The 22,034-nt window shown below is 38.4% G+C and overlaps 1 protein-coding gene across 5 annotated transcripts in view; it reads right to left on the bottom strand.

Moving 5' to 3' along the window:
- The window catches only part of LOC132819436 (echinoderm microtubule-associated protein-like 6), a 512,298-nt gene that overhangs the window by 334,480 nt on the left and 155,784 nt on the right, over positions 1-22,034 (bottom strand). For all 5 annotated transcript variants that reach the window (XM_060830942.1, XM_060830941.1, XM_060830940.1 and 2 more), the window contains exon 11: positions 6,557-6,721. In XM_060830942.1, coding sequence (XP_060686925.1) covers positions 6,557-6,721 — 165 coding nt within the window. The remainder of the gene's footprint in view (positions 1-6,556; positions 6,722-22,034) is intronic.

Raw genomic sequence — 22,034 nt, 5'->3', positions numbered from 1 at the left:
TAAGGGTTTAGATGGAGAGGGATTTGTTAAGTGTGTGCAAGAACATTTTCTGATTCAGTATGTGGATGTACATACTCGAGAAAGTGCAAATCCTGGCCTACTCTTGGGAAATAAAGCAGGGCAGGTGACTGAGTTGTCAGTGGGGGAGCACTTTGGGGCCAGTGACCATAATTCTATTAGTTTTAAAATAGCGATGGAAAAGGATAGATCACATCTAAAAGTTGAAGTTTTAAATTGGAGAAAGGCTAATTTTGATGGTATTAGGTAAGAGCTTTCAAAAGTTGATTGGGGGCAGAGTTCACAGGTAGAGGGACAGCTGGAAAATGAGAATTCTTCATAGATGAGATAATGAGAGTCCAGAGACAGTATATCCCTGCTAGGGTGAAAGGAAAGGCTGGTAGGTGTAGGGAATACTGGATGACGAGAAAAATTTACGGTTTGGTTAAGAAAAAGAAGGAAGCATATGTCAGATATAGACAGGATCAAGTGAATCTTTAGAAGAGTATAAAGGCAGTAGGAGTATACTTGAAAGGGAAATCAGGAGGGCAAAAAGGGGACATAAGATAGCTTTGGCAAATAGGGTTAAGCAGAATCCAAAGGGTTTTTACAAATACATTAAGGATAAAAGGGTAACTAGGGAGAGATTAGGGCCCCTCAAAGATCAGCATGAAAGCCTATGTGTGGAGCCGGAGGAGATGGGGCAGATACTAAATGAGTATTTTGCACCAGTGTTTACTGTGAAAAAGGATGTAGAAAAAATAGAATGGAGGGAAATAGATGGTGCCATCTTGAAAAATGTCCATATTACAGAGGAGGAAGCACTGGATGTCTTGAAATGCATAAAGGTGGATAAATCCCCAGGACTTGATCAGGTGTACCCGAGAACTCTGTGGGAAGCTAGGGAAGTTGATTTTGGGCCCCTTGCTGAGATATTTGTATCATAGCTAGTCACAGGTGAGGTGCTGGAAGACTGGAGGTTGGCTAATGTGGTACCACTATTGAAGGAATGTGGTAAGGACAAGCCAGGAAACTATAGACCAGTGAGCCTAACATCAGTGGTGGGAAAGTTGTTGGAGGGAATCCTGAAGGATAGGATCTACACATATTTGGAAAGGCAAGGGCTGATTAGGGACAGTCCATATGGCTTTTTGTGTGGGAAATCATGTCCCTTGAAGTTGATTGAGTTTTTTGAAGAAGTAACAAAGAGGATTGATGATGGCAGAATGGTGGACGTGATCTATATTGACTTCAGTAAGGCGTTTGACAAAATTCCCCATGGGAAACCGGATAGGTTAGGGATTCCTATCCCTAGATAGGAATACAGGGAGAACCCAACATTTGGATACAGAACTGGCTCAAAGGTAGAAGACAGATGGTGGTGGTGAAGAGTTGTTTTTCAGGCTGGAGACCTGTGGCCACAAGGATCGGTGCTGGGTCCACTACTATCTGCCATTTATATAAATGATTTGGATGTGAATATAGGGGGTATGGTTAGTAAGTTTGCAGATGACACCAAAATTAGAGGTGTAGTGGACAGTGAAGAAGGTTACCCCAGAGTACAAATGGGTTTTTGATCAGATGGGCCAATGGGCTGAGGAGTGGCAGATGGAGTTTAATTTAGATAAATATGAGGTGTTGCATTTTGTAAAAGCAAATCTTAGCAGGACTTATACACTTAATGATAAGGTGCTAGGGAGTGCTGTTGAACAAAGAGACTTTGGAGTGCAGGTTCACAGCTCCTTGAAATTAGAGTTGCAGGTAGATAGGATAGGGAAAAAGACATTTAGTATACTTTCCTTTATTGGTCAGAGCATTGAGTATAGGATTTGGGAGGTCATGTTGTGGCCATACAGGATGTTGGTTAGGCCATTTTTGGAATATTGCGTGCAATTCTAGTCTCCTTCCTATTGGAAAGATGTCATGAAACTTGAAAGGGTTCAGAAAAGATTTACAAGGATGATGCTAGGATTGGAGGATTTGAGCTACAGAGAGAGGTTGAATGGGCTGGGGCTGTTTTCCCTGGAGCATTGAAGCCTGAGGGATGATTTTATCGTGGTTTATAAAATCATGAGGGGCATGGATAGGATAAATAGACAAAGTCTTTTCCGTTGGGTTGGGGGAGTCCAGAACTAGAGGGCATAGGTTTAGGGTGAGAGGGGAAATATATAAAAGAGACCTTAGGGGCAACTTTTACATGCAGAGAGTGGTGCGTGTATGGAATGAGCTGCCAGAGGAAGTGGTTCAGGCCACTACAATTGCAACATTTAAAAGGAAATTGGATGAATGTATGAACAGGAAGGATTGGAGGGATATGGGTCGGGTGCCGGCAAGTGGAACTAGGTTAGGTTGGGATATCTGGTCAGCATGGACAAATTGGAGTGAAGGTCTGTTTCTGTGCTGTATGCCTCTATGACTCTATGTATCACAGATTAGATTTGACTCCTACACTGTACAGACTACAGATGGTAAAGTATGGAGAAGACATGAAGATCAACTCTTCACAATCATAATAAGTGCGGAAGAGACAATAACCATAATTGAAAATCCACAAATAATTTTGCCAGGTAGAGCACCTGGATATACCTGAAGACAGGATTGTAATTGGAACATCTGAGGGAAACAATACCTCAGGAAGATTATCATGAAATTGTGCAAACCTCTGAATATTGAATTATCTCAGGAAATGATAACGATAGATGAAGTTCCTAGCTCACCTAAAACACCAGGGGTTAAAGCAACAGGATAAATAAACAGTCACCTGATATGCACTGACAACAGGAATCAACATCCTCCGGAATGCCTTACCTATGTTGTATTATTATAAGTATTGGAACTGTTTTCATTGCAGGAACCTCTGATGTAAAGGGGAAGGAATGCTGCATATTTGTGTTGGTATGCTAGACTGTAGTGATGATGTCATCAGGGTTGCAATTGACCAGAAATTCAATTAACCATATAAATACAGTAGGTGAAGGTGAGGACTGCAGATGGTGGAGATTAAAGTCGAGAGTGTGGTGCTGGAAAAGCACAGCAGGTCAGGCAGCATCCGAGGAGCAGGAGAATCGACGTTTCAGGCAAAAGCCTGATGAAGGGCTTTTGCCCAAAATGTCGATTCTCCTGCTCCTCGGATTCTGCCTGACCTGCTGTGCTTTTCCAGCACCACACTTTTGAGATTAATACAAAAGCAGATCAGAAGTTAAGAATTCAGTGGTGAGTATCTCACCTCCTAACTTCACAAGTCTGTTGAGTACCTACAAGACCCAACTCAGAGGTATGACAGAACACTCTCCACTTACCTGGACAGGAGCAGTTCCAACAACTCTCAAGAAGCTGGACATCATCCAGGACAAAGCATCCTCAGCTTACGTATTACTCCCGCTACCACCAGTTGTAATGGTGCTTTAGAATCTATAAGATGCACCGTAGCAATTCACAAAGGTTTTTCAACAGAATCTTCCAAAACTGTAACCTCTCTCACCTTGAAGGATATGGGTAGCAGACATTGAGGCAACACACCTGCAAGATCCCCTCCAAATTATAAACTGACTTGGAACAATAACGTTGCTCCTACACAGTCATTTGGTAAGAATTCTAGAACCCCCTTCCGAACAACACCGACCTTGCATGGAATGTAGCTGTTGAAAGAGGCACCAACTTCAAAGGCGATTTTGGACGGGTAAGAAATTGGCGTGGCTAAAAATGTCCAGACCCTGACAGCTACTTTAAAAAAAAAGTTTTGCTGAACTCCAAACACCACTAAGTACTTCACTCACAAGAGACTGGTGATACAGTTGTCAGATATGTAATATGTAACAGTCTATCAAATGTTAATATATTAGCTTAACACACTTTAATTTATCCTACAACTTGCACACGAAGTTATGCTCATGAGAGACAGAGAACTGTTCAAAAGGTGAGTATATTAGTATTATTCACTGGTCATATAAAACTAACAATACCTGCAGCACAATATTAAGAAAAAGGCAGGATGGCTTCAAATAATTTCCTGACCGTCCTGATTCCAAGATATAGATAGTCAAAAATGAGTGACCTGCATCTATATAGTGCAAACACAGTGATGTATCTTTAAAAGCAAGACAAATGAAAAGAAGCATCCATTGCAACAGAAATTTTGTTTGGATCTTTATTGATCTTGTCTCATCATATGAGAATCATATGGACAGTTCACAGAGCAACCATGCTATATGGATTCTAAACTGGTGGACTGTGCTTAGATTCTTGAGCACTGCTGCAGCTGCATTCATTAAGGCCATATTTAATCACAAATCTAACTTGTGTTTTGTAGTAGTTAAACAGCCTTGGGAGTCAGGAGGTGAGTCACTTACCACAGACTAGCCAGTTTCTGCCTTATAGTAACCATAGAATTTAGGTGAAATGCTGGATGCCAATGTGGGGAGATTCATTAATGGCACTGCCATTGCATAACAAGGAGATGTGATTTTCCTCACCTTTCTTGGAGATATTCAGTTTGGCACTTAGCATGCCACAAATATTATTTGTCACTTAGATGCCTACTGGGTTTTGCTGTGTGAGCTGTTTTATTATTTATGGAAAGGCAATTTAAAAAAAAAATCACTCTCAGGATGTGGGCATCACTGGCTGGGTCAGCATTTATTGCTCATCCTTCATTGCCCACAAGAAGGCGGTGGTGAATTGTTTTCTTGGACCACTGCAATCCATTTGATGTACATACACCCACAATGCCACTAGGGCAAAAGTTCCACGATTTTGATCTCGTGATACCTGAAGGAATGGTGATATATTTCCAAGTCAAAATGCTGAGTGGCTTGAAGGCGAACTTGCAAGTAGTGGTGTTGCCATAGTGGTGGTGCTAACTAAGGTGCCTTGGGGAATTCCTGCTGTGCATCTTGTAAATGATACACTGAGCATGGTGATGAAGTGAGTAAATGTGTGCGAATATGGTGCCAATCAAGCAAGATGCTTTGTGCTGGATGATGTTAAGCTTCTTGAGCATTGTAGCAGTGATCCAGGTAAGTAGGAAATGTTCCATCACACTCCTGACTTACATCTTGTAGATGGAGGACAGGCATTTGAGTAATCAGGAACTGAGTTACTCGTTGCAGAATTCATTGCCTCTGATCTGCTCTTGTAGGCATTGTATGAATATGGCTACCTCAGTTCAAACTCTAGTCAATGGTAATCCCAAGGCTATTGATAGGAGGGAATATAATGATGAGTGAAATGCTTTGCAACCACCTTCACTGGTAATTTTACAATGGAAGAAGAGTCTTTGATGAAGCAGCAGAAGATAATTGGGTCTCGGACATTCCTATGTGTAACTCATTCCATAATTTTCTGGAGTTAGATTCCAATAACTACAACCATAATCACTTATAACTAATCCAGCGACATATTATGCATTGTTAAGGTCCCAGATGATCGTTACATTTGACAAAACATTTTCAAAATGAAACATAACTTGATAGATTATAAGTTTGCAACTTGTTTACTGTGGTCAGTCACTGAATATCTTCACATGAGGATGTCAATGTACCATTGAACAGAATAACAAGCTCATTACTCAAACAAAAAGACAAAGCTATATGTTGGAATTTGGAAAGATCTCATCATAAATAGAAAAATGATTCAGCCCTTTTTCCCAGCTATATATTTTACATAAACTCAGTCCCAGTAAAGTATCATCCTTATCTGCACTTTAAAATTTCTTACTGAACAGATGAGGTCACAACCATGCTTTTTCAGCAACATTCTGCACATTTACCAGACATGATTCTCTTCATTACTTTCTCTCCCTGAGATACACAGTGGAGCTAATCTCATTATATTTTCCCCAAATTTGACTACTTTGAAGTTGCGAAAACACATTTAAACTTCATTCTAGCTGTGATAGCCTGATGGCTTCCACAAACCAAACTGCCCGTCGACTGGTATGACTATTTCTTTCTGAACTCAACCTCCTGTAGTCCTGGCCTTCTGTATCCATTGATCATAGAGGCTGCTGTTAGTAAACGACCCTGCAAATACCTTATCAGGTAGCTTATCTAGTCATTTAGCTTTAGCCACATACTTTCTTTGAAACAAACAGAGAAATACTGGGAAGCTCAGGAGTTCTGGTATTACCTGTAGAGAGAGAAAAACAGATAATATTTTTTCACAGCTGAAAGGAATTTAAAATGGTGTTTTTTTTACACTTTGACAAAGGTGGAGAAGGACCAAGGGGGTCAAACAGTGTAGAGGTTCAGGGAAGAAGTCATGTCAGACTTGACATTTTAACTCAGTTTCTCTCTCTGGGAATGCTGCCAGACCTGCTGAGTTGCTCCAGCATTTTCGATATTTGTTTCAGATTTTCAACATCTGCAGTATTTTGCTTTCTTGAAAAGGCTGTTTTGAACACCCTGTTGGAAATGATTTTCTGACTCTTTCTTAAAACAAAAATCAAACTTTCACAGCATTAAAACTAAAAGTCCATTAGCATCTATTTTAGAATCTGGATTAACAATGATAAGTTATTATTTTCACCAGTACATATAATACAATATGTAGCTTTCCTTACCTTGTGCTGCATCAAAGCCTCCATTTGACATCCCTTCTGGAATAAATCTCCATTGAAATACAGAATGATCAGCACCACCTGTGCTAATTATCCACTGAAAATCATATGACCAACGCACATTAGTCACATGGGCAGAATGTCCAACATATTTACGGAATTTTGCTCCTAAAAATAAGGAAACAGATAACCATCCAATAACCAATTAAACTATTGAATGCAGTTATTTATAATTGCTTTGACTAAACTAAGTTTTGATGTTAAAATATTGCTGAAGCTAGCAAACTCAAATCTTTTAAAAGAAAATGCTTAGAATGGAAAGTTTTTAGTTACACCATCTGTTCAATTTGTGGAAGCAGAAGTGAAACAGCTTCTTTTTTAATAAAATTTTGGCAGCAGACTGAAGGATATCTATTCAATCCAGACATCTGAATTCTGGTGAGTTTATTGCACATAGTTGACTTTCATCATGGAAATGTTAAAATTCTATTTATTATAAATATTGTTACACAGATGTTGTCATGAAACAAAAGCATCGATCCCTGTGGACCCCCAATGGTTGCCAACCTGAAAAAAACCCTTATTCTCCCTTGCTGCTTCTTGTCCATTGCTTGATTCTATATCCACATCAATATACTGCCTGCAACACCATGATCTCTTATCTTATGATTTAGCCTTTTGTGAGCCTGTTGAATGCCTTCTCCAACTCCAAATACAAAATATCTACTGGTTCCCCTCTATCCATTCTGATTGAGACTTCCTTGAAAAACTCTAAAAAATTAGTCAGATATAATTTCACTTTCATGAAGCCATGTTGACTCTGCTTGATTGCATGATTTTCCAAATGTGCTCATACTTCCTTAATAACTAATTCCAACATATTGACAATAATAGATGCTAGACTAGTAGGCCTATAGATACCCAACATTTGCCTCCCCCACTTTTTGAAAAGAGGTGTCAACTGACAGTTTAGAATCCTCAGGTACTTCTCTAGAACCCACAATTTATTTTGGAAAATTACAACTGATGCATTCACTCGGTCATAGCTACTTCCTTTAGGATCCTGGATGCAACCCATCAATGGCAAGAGTTTTATCTGCCTTTTGACCCATGAATTTATCTAATACTACCTCTCTACTGATGGTGATGACACTTAATTCTTCCTCTGTATTTTTCAGTATTAAGGAGATGTTTGAAGTATATTTTACAATAAAGACTGATGTAAAATACTTGTTTACCTTCTCTGGCACTTCCTTGCTCTCCATAACTATCTCCCCAAATTCATTTTCTAAGGAGCCAATGTTTACTTTAATCTCTGCCTTCCACTTTAAACATATAAAGAAGCTTTTATTGTCAATTTTTATATACCTCACTGTCTTGCCCTTGTAATTTATTTTCTCTGTCAGCTTTTTAGTTCTCCTTTGCTGGATTCTGAATTTATCATTGACTTTTGCCTTCTTATAGGTTTTTTCCTTCAACTATACACTCTTCTTAATCTTTCTATTTATCTAATTCCCTCTCTAATGCTGCACCCACCTCCCAAAAGGCTCATGCTCTACCATTTTTACTAAGGCATGCAACATCTTCCCCATTAATTGTCACATACCCCAATCTGTGACCTTGCATGTCCTCTGTGCTGCCTATTCACTTATTCACTTGTGAAATCTCTTCATCTGCACCAAAAGCAAACACTGTGCCACCTACTTTCATTTCCATAATATCCGCTATCTCTCATTGCAAGACCAAAACAGCCCATGATGGGTCAGAACAAGTCAAAATAGGAGTTGTACTGCCCATCACTCAACTCCTAAGCCCTAATGAACATCAAATTCTGCCTCTGACTGTTCCAAGCAGGGCTTGGACTCGTACAGAAGCTGTACTTGACTGACTGTGCTGAGATCTCCTGAGCAAAGCAGTCCCTTGACTGGACTGCGGCTTGCTGACAACTGTGGCAAGCTCCTGGCTGTGTGCCTGTGCTAAAGGGCATGGTTGGATAGTAATAATATAAACTGAGTATCTCTAGCTGAAGGAGCAAAGTGCAAAAAGGAAAGGCAAGGCAAAACAGGAATGCTACCAGTTTTCAGTTAGGCTTGGACTGATAAACAGCATGACAATGAGTGAAGAGCTCAAGATGTAGCTTGGTCCAGTCCATGAGCTGCAACACAATGACGTTGTAAAGGTATAGTATTGAAGTTCAGAAGTGACTTGTAAGTAGATTGGACATGTACCATGAGAGTTCATGAAGGCTGGCACATGTTAATGCTAACGTCCATCAATGTGAGATGCACTTGACCAGTACCCATGGAGCTTGATTGAGATGCTGAAGCCTGGTGTCCAACATTGGAGGTCTTTTAGAGCAAATGGTGAGTTGAACCCACCAAGAACCCAGCTGGTTTCCATGTGAAGTTTTCCAGAAGGCTAATTTGAATGGCGAATTTGGCAAGATTGCAATCTGTGATAAGTTGGACTTCTAATAAGTTATTTACCAAGCAATGAAGAACATCAGTTGGGAGACTCGGACTATATAGCACGCCATCAGAGTGAAGGAATGAGCCTTTGGAATTGAGATGAGGAGGAATTTCTTCAGCCAGAGGGTGTTTAAACTGTGGAACACATTGCTGCAGAGAGCTGTGGAGGTCACTGAGTGTATTTAAGACAGAGATGGATGGCTTCTTGATTAGTATTGGGATCAAGGATTATAGGGAGAAGGCTGGAGGATAGGGTTGAAAAACATATCAGCTTTTGATTGAGTGTCAGAGCAGACTCAGTGGGCCAAATGCCCTAATTTTGCTCCTACATCTTATGTTCCGATAGTGACTCGCTACTCCCTGGCATGAATCTCATCATGCTGCTTGAGCAAAGCAGGGAAGTTGTGACGAGATAATCTCAATGTAAAAGATGACTGATTCTACCTCTCCACTCACCATAGCCTACATCGCTCAGACTCTAGTGAAGTTGTACCTTATGTGTCAGCAAAGACATGATGGACAATTGTATTACTTCTGTGATAAGTTCAGAACAAGGAATCACTAATATTAATATAAAATAGCTGATGAATTAGTAAAACATTAAGGAAGATTTTTGAAAAACAGCAGTAAAATGTGGAACTTGCCATAGACGTATGTGGTTGAAGTAGTTCGCACTGGTGAATTTGTGATTTGGACTGGGATGTACAAAGTTAAAAATCACACAACACCAGGTTTTAGTCCATCAGGTTTAATTGGAAGCACACTAGCTTTGTACTTGCAGAGTTACATTGTACTTTGCTCAAAAACTGCATGAATTCATGTAAAACTCTGTTATCTCACTTTTTAGATTAGAATCAATCTAAACATTATGGCACAGACAGAGAACACAGGGGGCTCACACCTTTAACATATTGTCTAGCTAACACCAATTGTTGCAGTTAACCTGAGAATGCAATTTTTTAAAAAAAGGTTTTGCGATTTACACATGAAAGAAGTGAAACTATCATGGTATTCAAACAGATGAAAGACTCAACAGACAATCAAGGTATTTTCCAATGTATAATTTCAGTTACATCGCACTGTAAATTTTTACTATAAATTCTGTGCCTTACAATTGTGTCCTCCACAACCACCTGATGAAGGAGCGGCACTCTGAAAGCTATGTGTTTCCAATTAAACCTGTTGGACTATAACCTGGTGTTGTGTGATTTTTAACCTCGTGAATTTGACGGAAGATTTTGATGCATCAATGTGAATAGAGGAGAAACACAGATAATGAGCAAACTGGGAAGGGGAAATTAGAAAGGGATGAGAGTTAGCAGTATACTTTTACTTTCTAAGACATGAAAATCAATGCAGTTTCTAAGAGATCTGGATCTTTCCCATGCTGTAGCAAAAAACTACAACATGGGAATTGATAATAATAAATGATAACGAAGCGGAATTGCACTGAAGTGGGCGACATCTGTAATTTGTAATCCTGAGAAAACACAAATTAACACAGATCATAATAAGTGTATGTGTTGACAGTGTCAATTGGTGGGAGTGTCTTCTTTTGGAACCAGCAACCTGGTGATGCTTGGAATAGACATATCTTGAATTATAAACAATATTTTACCATAATGTTTCTCCTTTGTAATTGAAGATACCTGACCTTGCATCTAATAGCCTTAGATTTGGGATTGAACAATATATTATTCCCACCAATTAACTGACAGGCTACAAACTACATTGATTCTATTAAAAGCCTCAGCACAAGAACAGTGCTTCAACAATATGACTATAGAACAGCCAAATGAACCTCTGGATGAAACTTACAAATAAGATCATTTTTAGACAGATGTGGATGTGAAATTTCCAAATGTACTTCACTTTTGTGTTACTCGTTCATTTCTAGCATCATATCATCTGCCTTGTGTCCATGCTGCTGTCCAAGCTTGCATTATTTCAGTGTGTAATATGTATTTCAGGAAATTGGTGAAAATTCATCCAGTTTGGTGGAGACGACATAACAAAATTATGTGCAGATCTACCAAATAGCTTGGTTCCTTTGCAAATAGGTAGTACGCACACAGCATTGCCAGCTTCTTAAAGTTAACTCCCTGAGGAAGTGGTCCCTATGGTTTTGGAAGCATGGAATGAATTATAAGGAATACCTCAGGCAGCAGTGACCTCAAAGAGGGCTGCAAGGAGAATCTACAATCAACTTCTTGCCAATATACTCTCATCTGTCTTAATCTGTCTTCCGTTATGAAGCAACTGTAATTCCTACATATTCCCCCATTTTCAGAGGAATAACAATTCAATCTGGTTCACATCCTAGTACTTCACAGTCCCTCACTCATTTCTTGCCTTGTGAGCTGTTCTGGCCTACATAAAAACACAAGCAGCTGAAGTGCATTTCTCCTTCATTGCATCTGCTAGGGATACATATTTATATTTAAGGGCTCCGTGAAAAATGAAAAACTCAAAATAGCTTATTATGTGTTTTTTTTGGGAAATTAAACCAACAGTTTAATGAGTGCTAGAGCTTACTTTCTGTTTCCAGAAATTCAAATAATAATTAGGAACCTATTAAAATTTCCAGATATCAGGATTTCTGACTGTTTATGCCCAGAAAAGTTAAACAGTGTCCACTTTCTAAAAGACTTAGATCAATCTTGATTTGAAGGTCTGAAGATCTTGCATTAGTCTACATTGTCAGTAATTCAATTTTGTCAACAAGAAACCCATTAGACCATGAAAAGTCATCACTCTCTACCCTCTGTTTTTACACTCTGGCCAACAGGGGTATTTTTACTTTTGCCTTTTTAAAAATAACTATTCTCTTTCCAAAGTCTGTTGTCTTTTCATGCTATGTGAGCATGTTTGTATTTGGAATTATGGGAGGATAATTTTAATTCCAGATTATAGTTTAAACTTTAAACACGCGTTTGGAATTTGTTTTAATTGTAACAGATGGATTACTTTCAATTTGTTAAAGAAACTTGTTGAAAGCGTCTTTTTATTCTGGACAGTAGCACAAAATGAAACTGGCATTTAATGATGGAATCAAGACATTCTATTAATAGTAAGACCAGAGAAAACTGAGAGGGGATCTGATTAAAATGTAAAATTATGAGGACATAGACAAGGTGGATAGGCAGCAGCTGATCCCCTTCGTTGAATGGTCAATAACAAAATTTTAAGGGGAAAGGCAAAGGTTTAGAGGGGATTTTAAGAAAGTTCTTTATCATCAAGAGGATGGTCGGAATCTAAAATGAACTGCCTGAGAGGGAGGTTGAGGTGAGAGGTCTTACAATCTTTAAAAAGTACTTGGATGAGCACTGTAAATGTCATAACATCCAAGTTCAGGAAAGTGGGACTGTGTAAGTGTAGTACATTTTGTTAGTTCAGAGACCTGCAGTCTCTTCAGTACTTTATGATTCCGTAAATGAGATGGCCCTTTTCCAAAGTCAGCTTGATTACAGCAAGGCACCTGGTGTGGGCTGCACTTTTTGAGCACCTGTCTGGATAATCTGGTCTTGTTTGTTATATGTAATCACAGTGCTCTGAGGGGATAAGATGTTGTTACAGCAAAGTTGCCATGCTGAAAAATGGTGGTCTAATGCAAACAACAAGGCGTCATCATTGTGCTGGACCCATGATGTGCGAATTCACTGATTATCTTATGATCTATTAGCAGTTTTACAGAGCCACAGTATCTGAAAGTTGGGTTGCTTGGAGGATTCTGGGAAGTGCACTCATTCATAGTCAATCACGGGACCTGGCAATAAGAGTTCCCACCACCACCTTTATTGCCTACCCCTTTCACACCCCTCCTCTGCACCACCAACCCTGTGAACTCCCACCCTCCACTTGCCTGGATTGTATCAGCAGGAGCTGCTATACAGCTACCAACCGCTGATCAGTTGGCAACTCTCAACAAGCAGGACTTCTAGCCTCAAGGTGCCTGAGGTCTATTCTGATCTGTCAAATACCCAAATGGTGAATTATGAGCTAGGTTTTTCTGAAAAAGAGAGGCACCATGTGACTTTTGCTAGCTGTGGACAAGACCTATGTCACCCCCATAAAATATCACTTATTGTGTCAATTAAAACAAGGCAGCACTTGTTGACATCCAAATATTTAAACAAAATTATAAAAACCTAACAAAGATAAAAATGAAAATAAAGAGGATATCTGTGAATGGAAGGGTTAAACATAGTAGATTTGTAAAAGGTTTTCAATAAATAATGTTTATACTGCATGTGTGCATACACATATTCAGTCTGAACAAAAGTCAGAAGTGAGGAAACAAAGATTTTATCAAATAAGTGTCCATTTCTCCAATTTGCCATTTGCTGTTCTGCTAATTTTTGCTACAAGGTTAATAACCTGCCTTCAAATCCAAGCGCTTAAACTTTAGCAAACAGTATCTTATGACGAACTTTAAGAGGGACAGAAAAACCTTTGCCAAATCCTCATACGTTACATCTGTAAATATTCGCCTGTCCACTACTTGAGTCACCTCCTTGTGTATAAGGCAGTCAGCCTTCCAACTCTTCAATATTGCTTCAAAACTTGGACTACATGTAGAAGCCATCTCAACGACCTTAAGTACCATCAACATTGTTGTGGAGTCATACAGCAGAGAAACAGATCCTTTGGCCCAACTTGTCCATGCCAACCAGTTTTCCTAAACTGAACTAATCCCATTTACCTGCATTTGGCCATATCCCTCTAAACCTTTCCTATTCATATACCTGTCCAAATGTCTTTTAAATGTAATTGTACCCAGCTCTAACACTTCCTCTTGGAGCTTGTTCCATACATGTACCTGTGTGTGAAAAAATTGCCCCTCAGGTCTCTTTAAATCTTACCATTCTCATCTTAAACCTCTGGCCTCTAGTTTTGGACACCCCTACCCTGTGGAAAAGACCTTATCTATATCTCTCATGATTTTATAAACCTCTAAGTTTGAGACAGATTCTCTACATCAGCTGGGAGGACAGGCATTCTAAAATCAGTGTCTTCGAAGCAGGTAAAGCACTAGCCATGATCATCCGAAACCAACACTGCTGGGCCAGCCACACGCTTAGGATGCTTGAGTTTCAACTATCAAATCATCTTTGCTCAGCTCAAGGAAGGCACTCGACAAGAGGGCATCATAGAAATGTGTCAAAGGCTTCCTGAAAGTTTCCCTCAAGAAATGCAACATAGACATTAACACTTGGAAAAGTCTCATTCAGAAGAAACAGATTTGGAATTAATTCCTATATGAAGGGACATAATTCTTCGATAACACCCATCAGAAAGAACAATTATAGAAAAGCAACACTAGCAATTAAATCCAAGGACCACTTTCATTTACCGAAAACACCTGCCAAATGCATGGTCGGAGATGTGGCTCTGGGATCAAGTTCATAAGCTACATAAGGACCCACAAAACTCATGAGCAGTGACTTGGAATTTCCTCAGTGGACAATCATACAACTTTAGTTACCTCTTCAAAATAATTAATCAGGTTAGTCAGACATGATTTATTCTTTACAAATCAATAAAGGCTCACTCTAATCAGCTCATATGCTCAAGATAATTAGTCTTTCTATTCTAAATCGTACACTAATGTCTAGATATCAGAAGGTAGGCTAACAGGTCTACAATTACATGGTTTTGCTCTCACCTTTCTTAGACACTGCTGTGACATGTGAAATTTTCCACCATTCAGAGAATTTTGAAGAAATATTTAGAGCATCAGCAATGTTATTATGTACATCCTTTAAGACAGCATCTAATTCTATGGGTTAATCACTCTTTAATACTTTGTTTTCTTCATTACTGTTATATCACTTTTAATATGAGAGTTCGCATCTTTATTCAATAATTGTTTATTCGGGGTGTTGGCGTTCTGTCTTCTTTACTGTAAATGTTGATGCAAAGTAACTATTCAATATGTCCAACATTTCTTTGTTTTCATTGATAGGATCACAGTTAAACTTACAAGAAGCCCAAATGCCCTGACCATTCACTTTTATCAAATATGTTTTAGAAAAATTGTGCACTTATCCCTTAGAACTGTTTTAATGCTTCCCTTTTGTAGATATTACTATCTAAACAAGGTCTTGAGCTTTTTGTTTGCATTTTTGTATGCTTTTCATTTTAGTTTGAGTTGTCTATATCCATTTTATTGGACAAAAGAAGACATTTGCCACTTTGGGCTATAAATTTATTCAATGTCATTTATTTTTCAAACTTTTCATTGATCAAATTTTCCTAGTTTACATGGGGACAGTTTGACTCATCCCACTGAAGTCAGCCCTACCTAAACTTAATATCCTAGAAGCTGTTTTAGATTGTTTCCTTTCAAACAATGCTGAAATCAGTGTTATGATGATTATTATAGATTAAAATTTATGCATTATTAGTGTGTTAACTAAGTCTGACTCATTACATATAATGAAATCTAACATGACCTATCTGCTTTTTAGATCCATAACATAATATTGCCGAAAATTATTTTGCACACAAGAAATTTGCTACCTTTCTGACTTGAGTGCATCTAATTATGTCGATCTATACGAAAATGAAAATGTACTAACCAAATCACCTGCATGCTTGCATAATTCTTGCTACTTCACAGGTTTTACCAACAGCCTACACATTTCACACAAGTCTTAATTCCTTTATTATTTCATAAGTTCATACATAAAGTTTCCACTGTGCTTACCCCATTATATCGTCCCTGACCCACAAACTTCCACTGCCTAGCCACCTCCCAGTCTTTCAACTGAGTTTACATTTTTTCTGAATTAAGATTGCATAACTTGGTTAAGGCTAGCTTTTAAGATACATCTGTTAGGTAACATAAAATAGCTGGCAATGCTGTGAATCTACAGTTGCACCTTATTACACTGGAGGAAAATAATCTAAGAACTAGCAGCACAAACAGGCAATTCAGCCTTTTGAGCCTGCTCCGCTACTTAATACGATCATCTTTCATCTCAGATCGGCCTCAACCCCATTTTCCTGCCTGCTCTCTACAACTCTTCAACCCATCACCTGTACTAATTAAGCAGCTGTCTAGCTCCTCTTTAAAAATTTACTCAATGTACCAGCATCCACCACACACCACACTACTGAATTCCACTTCACAACCCTTCGAGAAAGAAACAACTTCTCCTCATCTGTTTTTTAAATCTGCTACCCTTTATCCTAAAAGGATGACCTCTTCTTCTGGTTGGCCCCACGAGGAAACATTCTCGTGTCATACTATGTCTACTTCATCAATCCACTTTAGCATTTTAAATACCACAATTACAACTTTTCTCATTCTCCTAAACTCCAGATAGTACAAACCTAAACTGCCCAATTTATCATCAAAAGACAAACACCGCATCTCTGGAAACAATTCCACGAACCTCCTCTGAACTGCCTCCAATGTAATCATATCCCTCCTCAGGTATGGGGACAGAACTTTCAAATTAACATTTCACATGCAGTCTCACTAGCGTTCCGTACATTTTCAGCATTACTTCCCTACTTTCATACTTTATTCTTTTAGTAATAAGTGGCAAAATTCCATTTGTCTTCCTTAATACCTAATGTAACTGCATACTAGTTTTCTGCAATTCATGCATGTGTACACCCATCTCCCTCTGCACTGAAGCACTCTGATGTTTCTCTCTATTTAGATAATAACTTGCCTTGCTATTCCTCCAATCAAAGTGGATAACTTCTCACTTATCCACATTGAATATTTCATCTGCAAATCTGGCTATCGTACTTTCTTTTCTGGCATCCAAATCATTAATAAACATTATGAATAGTTGGGGCCAGAGGACTGAACCCTGTGGCACTGACAAGTTACATCTTGCCGGAAAAAAGACCCATTTATTTGTCTGCTCCTTATTAGTTAGACAATCTCTATCCACATTAAATAAATTACGCCTAAACCCATGTGATCTTAACCTGAATTAACCTTTTGTGAAGCATCTTATCAAATGCCTTCTAAAAGTCCAGATATATTACATGTATAGGATCTCTGTTATCCATACTGTTTGATAAATATTCGAAGAACTCTAGCAAATTAGTCATATATGAGTTACCCTTCATAAAACCATGCTGACTCTGATGGATCGTACCTTGGCTTTCTATGTGTTCTGTTATTACTTCTTTAATAATAGATTCTTCCTTAATAATGCATTTCCCAACAACATGTTAAATTAACTGGCTTGTAGTTTCCTACTTTCTACCCCCTCACATTTTGAATAAGGGTGTTATGTTAGCAATTTTCCAATCCAATAGAACCTTGCCCACATCCAAAGTACTTTAGCATGTTTTATCAATGGATCCATCAATTCTGCTGCCACCTCCTTTAAGAGCCTAGGATGTAGACCACCAGAGATTGGGAACAAAAGCCATAATTCCCAATAGTTTGCTCAGTACTGTTTCCCCCCACCCAGTGATAATGATTGTTCCTAGTTTTTCTCTTTCAACAACCTCAATATAATCTGTCACTACTGGGATGGTGCTAGTGTCCTCCTTAGTGAAACTGAAAACTGAAGCAAAATATTGATTTAGTGACTCCACCATTTCTGTGATCCCCATTGATAACTCCCCAGTCTCATTCAAAATTCAGTTTAGCTACCCTCTTCCCTATTATTTATTTATAGAAGCTTTAGCTACCTTTTTTTTATATTTGGCGCTAGGTTTTTTTCATAATTTATTTATGCTTTTTTTTGTAGTAACCCTTAGGTGATGTATAAAAGTTTCCCAATCTTTCAGCCTGCCATTTATCTTTGCAATTTGGTATGCCTTTACATTATCTTTAAATTCCTTGCTTAGCCATAGATGTTAAACCCCTCCAATATCCCCCTTACAATCTTTATTCCTTTCTGGCATTTAATTCAGTTCAGAGCAGTTGAGTATTTCCTTGAACATCTGCAAACGTTCGTTAACAGTCCTATCTTTTAGTCTTTCCCCACTCCACTACGGTTAGGCCTGATCTTATACCTACCGTACATACTCGTGTATAGGTAGACCATATATATAAGTTATCCCTTGTTTTTGGCCAAATAAAATCTGATATTTTTCATATACCTTGTGCATATGTTTACTCTAGTTTTTCAGGGGTCTCTTCCTGATCATATATGCAGCCTTAAAGAACATGATTTGCACATTTTGATTTAAACACACATTTTTGATTCAATACCTGCATCATCACATGTTACGCACATCAGTACATATTTGCACAACATGATTTTCAAGTCGTTAAATTGCATGTTGATAACTATATATACTGTGTATATATACATATATTTATGTAATATTTACACATATATATTTGACTTATGAATGCAAATATACACGGTACCTTTTGGCAGCCCTCTACTTTGTTTTCTCGTTGTTGCCTCAGTCTCTCAGAAGTAGGTGTCATGTACAGTCGTGCTCTGAACTTACTGTAAAACTCCCCCAAATTTTTTGACAAAATGGCATCACAAAGAAACAAGTATACAGCACAGTTTAAACTAAAAATTATTGAAGCTGGAGAGAAGAACAACAATAGTGAAGCTGCAAGGAAGTTCTACGTTTCCGAAAAACTTGTCCGAGATTGGAGGAAAAAAGCCACATAGCTAGAGGCTATGCCAAAACAGAAGTATGCCAACCGAGGAAAGCTGAACAAGTGGCCACAACTACAAGAAAAGATTGTTAACTGGTAATTCAGTGTTGTCAGAACAGAAGCACAGTGACTCGATACAAGGATATATGCGAGAAATGAAGCAAAAAAAAGATGGATTCAGTGATTTCAAAGTCAGTGCTGAATGGTGCAATAGGGTTATGAAAAGGTATGGCACAAAACCAAGATTGCCCAACGTCTACCAGCAGAACTCAATGACAAGTTAATAGGGTTCCATTGCTTTGGAATCAGAAGTCAGAAGAAAAATGGGTATAGGCTCTCATGCATCAGCAATATGGACGAAACCCCAATGAATTTTGATATGCCAGGGAACAGAATTGTGGACAAGATTGGAGCAAAATCTGTTTTAGTTAAGACTACTGGCCATGAAAGGAGTCAATTCATTGTGGTACTTGATTGTATGGCGGATGGCATAAAGTTAAAGCCTATGGTGATTTTTAAGCGGAAAATTCTGTCTAAACAGGAATTTCTGAAAGGCATTGCTGTCTTCGTCCCTTGAAAAGGAGTGGATGGCTGCAAGACTTGGATTAGGAAGGTCTGGAATATGCAACCAAGTGGACATTAAAAGGAAAAAAAGCTTACAGGTTTGGGATGTGTTCAAATCATGTAGAGTAAAAATGTTATCAGTGAACTTTGAGCGAACAATACTGACATTGCAATGATTCCTGGTGGCCTTACGAGCATGGTGCAGCTACTTGATGTTAGCATCAATAAATCTTTTAAAGAACTTAGTATAGAAGAAATGGGACACTTGGATGCAAGAAGGGGGAAAAAAACTTCACAAAGGGTGGCAACATGCATGTTCCATTACATGCACCTGTACGTGAGCAGATCGTTGAGTCCTGGAATTAGATGAAAACTGAAATTATTATGAAAACCTTCAAAAATGTAGAATTTCTAATGCTTTAGATGATATGGAGGATGATTATTTATGAACAGATGGAAGTAATGACAAATCAATTGATGATCCCCTTAAGAATGCAGATGAAGATGATCCATATGACGATAAGCTTTACCCAGATGACTGGAATGAATTCAGTGGTGCAACCGATGAGGACAGTGAATTTGAAAGATTCTAATGGACTTTTACATGTACTGGTAACTTTTGTTTTAAACAGCTATCCCATAATATTTGTGATATGCGGTGAGAAGAGTTTTTTGATGTGAAGTGTTTATCATAAATTAAGTTTCATGCGGTCTTTTTAAAGAAACTACTAACAAACTTTTGTTTTGTTTTGACTGCTCGTCTGTTTTTATTTCATGAATTGCGTGTTGTATAAATACCCCCGGTAGATGGCCTGACCGTCTGCTGGTATGCCTATTAACTTTTGTAGAAATGTGTACACCTACATGCGCTTTACTATACTTCTAACTAGAATACAGTACAACAGCAACATTCTACGGTAGCAGGCAGAATGGAGACAGTTATTTTGTAGATAAATATTCAATATGGCCATAATTCTTTTTCCTTTTGTTGTTTATTATTTAATATAGAGATCTGGCTCTTGCTTGACCATTTTTTGACTCATGCCAAGCATGAATATCATTCCCTCAAAAACAATAGCTCGTGTATAAGTCGACCCCCTAGTTTCAGCCCAAAAAAAATCTTCAAAACTTGACCTATACATGAGTATATACAGTATATATGAGATCATATACAATTGTTTAATTCCAAAATGCTAGCTAGTGTGAGACTCCAGTTTATCTCGCTCCAATTAAATTTGAAATTCTAGTGTGCTATGTGCTATGATTACTTTTCCCTGATGATCCTCTATTATGAGATAATTAATTCCATTTCATTATTCATTAACAAATCTAGAATAGTCTGCTCCCTGGTTGATTCCCAAGATATTGTTCCAAGAAATAAATCTCTAATATATTCAATGAAACCTTTCTCAAGGCTACCCTTTCCAATTTCATTAATCCAGTCTATATGCATATTAAAATCACCCATAATTATTACTGTACCTTTCTTACAGACCCCTAGTATTTACTGGTTTATACGGAGCCCACTGTAGGACTACTTTTTAGGTGCTGATAGACTACTACGATCAAGGACTTCGTTCCTTACTTTTCCTTCTTTCTCTCTGTCTGATCCGACGGCTTGATTTCCAGAGCCTATATCATTTTTCACTCCAGCACTAATCCCTTCCTTTACTAACAACATTATACTACCTCCTTTCCTACTTGCCCATCCTTCCAAAACACTGAGCGTATTGATGGTCAGCCTGGTCTTCCTCCAATCATGCCTCAGTAATCAAATCATATACATATCTTTATTTTCACTGTTAACTCATTAATTTCATTCCAAAAGCTTTGTGCATTCAGATACAAAGCTTTTAAGTTTGTTGATTATCAGATTTCCCTACTCGTGCATAATTCCTTGGTGTGATAGGTCAAATACACACGCTGTCCCTTCCTTTTATTTTCTGGTAATAATCAGACTCATAACTAACCTGTACTGCGGCCTTGTCCCTGAACTTTGATTTTCTAATTTTCTATTCAACTGAACCCTCTGGATTGGAACAGCGGTAACATTCTTCAGAAAATAGTTGGTGGCACATATTGCAAATCAATATTTAAGAACACTTCAAATCCAAATGCAGAGTAAAGGGTGACTAACACAGCTACCATTTTGTAGGATATCAGTAATACTACCACTTCCATTCTTGTTATGCAAGATGCTTCCAAGATTTCCTCAGTTCGCAATCAATTTGCACTATTAACATGTATCTGAAGGTCTATCTTATTTAAATGTTGTGCCTCCCCCCTCACAATCCCACCTTCCTTTCAATAATCCACTCCCTTAATGTCTCTGGTCTGCTTTAATAAAACAAAACCCTCAAAGCTGCCATAAAAATCTCACAGGAATGATCTAGTGCTTTGGTCTGCCTTTAAAGTTAAGTGATGTCCCTTGGTCCTAGATTCCATAATCAGCAGAAATAGTTTCTGCTAATCTAATGTGTTTGATTTGCTTAAAACATTGAAGTCTTTGATCAAATCTCACTCTAACTTCCTATGACTTGGAGGTGCTGGTGTTGGACTCGGGTGGACGAAGTTAAAAATCACACAACACCACATCATAGTTCAACAGATTTATTTGGAAGCATGAGCTTTCGGAGCGCCACTCCTTCATCAGGTGGTTGTGGAGGTTAAGATCATGCTCACAGAATTTATTGCCAAAGGAGTCCAGTGTCATGGAGATGTGATACAGTACACCATCTTAGATTAGATTCAGTACTCATCACCAACAACTGCCAATCTCCGAACACCGTCCTACAACTCATCTGCTTTATCCTCGATCACAGTTCTTCATCCAGACACATGGAACAGC

This window comes from Hemiscyllium ocellatum, chromosome 10 (genome assembly GCF_020745735.1).
Source record: "Hemiscyllium ocellatum isolate sHemOce1 chromosome 10, sHemOce1.pat.X.cur, whole genome shotgun sequence".
Lineage (NCBI taxonomy): Eukaryota > Metazoa > Chordata > Chondrichthyes > Orectolobiformes > Hemiscylliidae > Hemiscyllium > Hemiscyllium ocellatum.
This window is presented reverse-complemented; position numbering and strand designations above follow the sequence as displayed.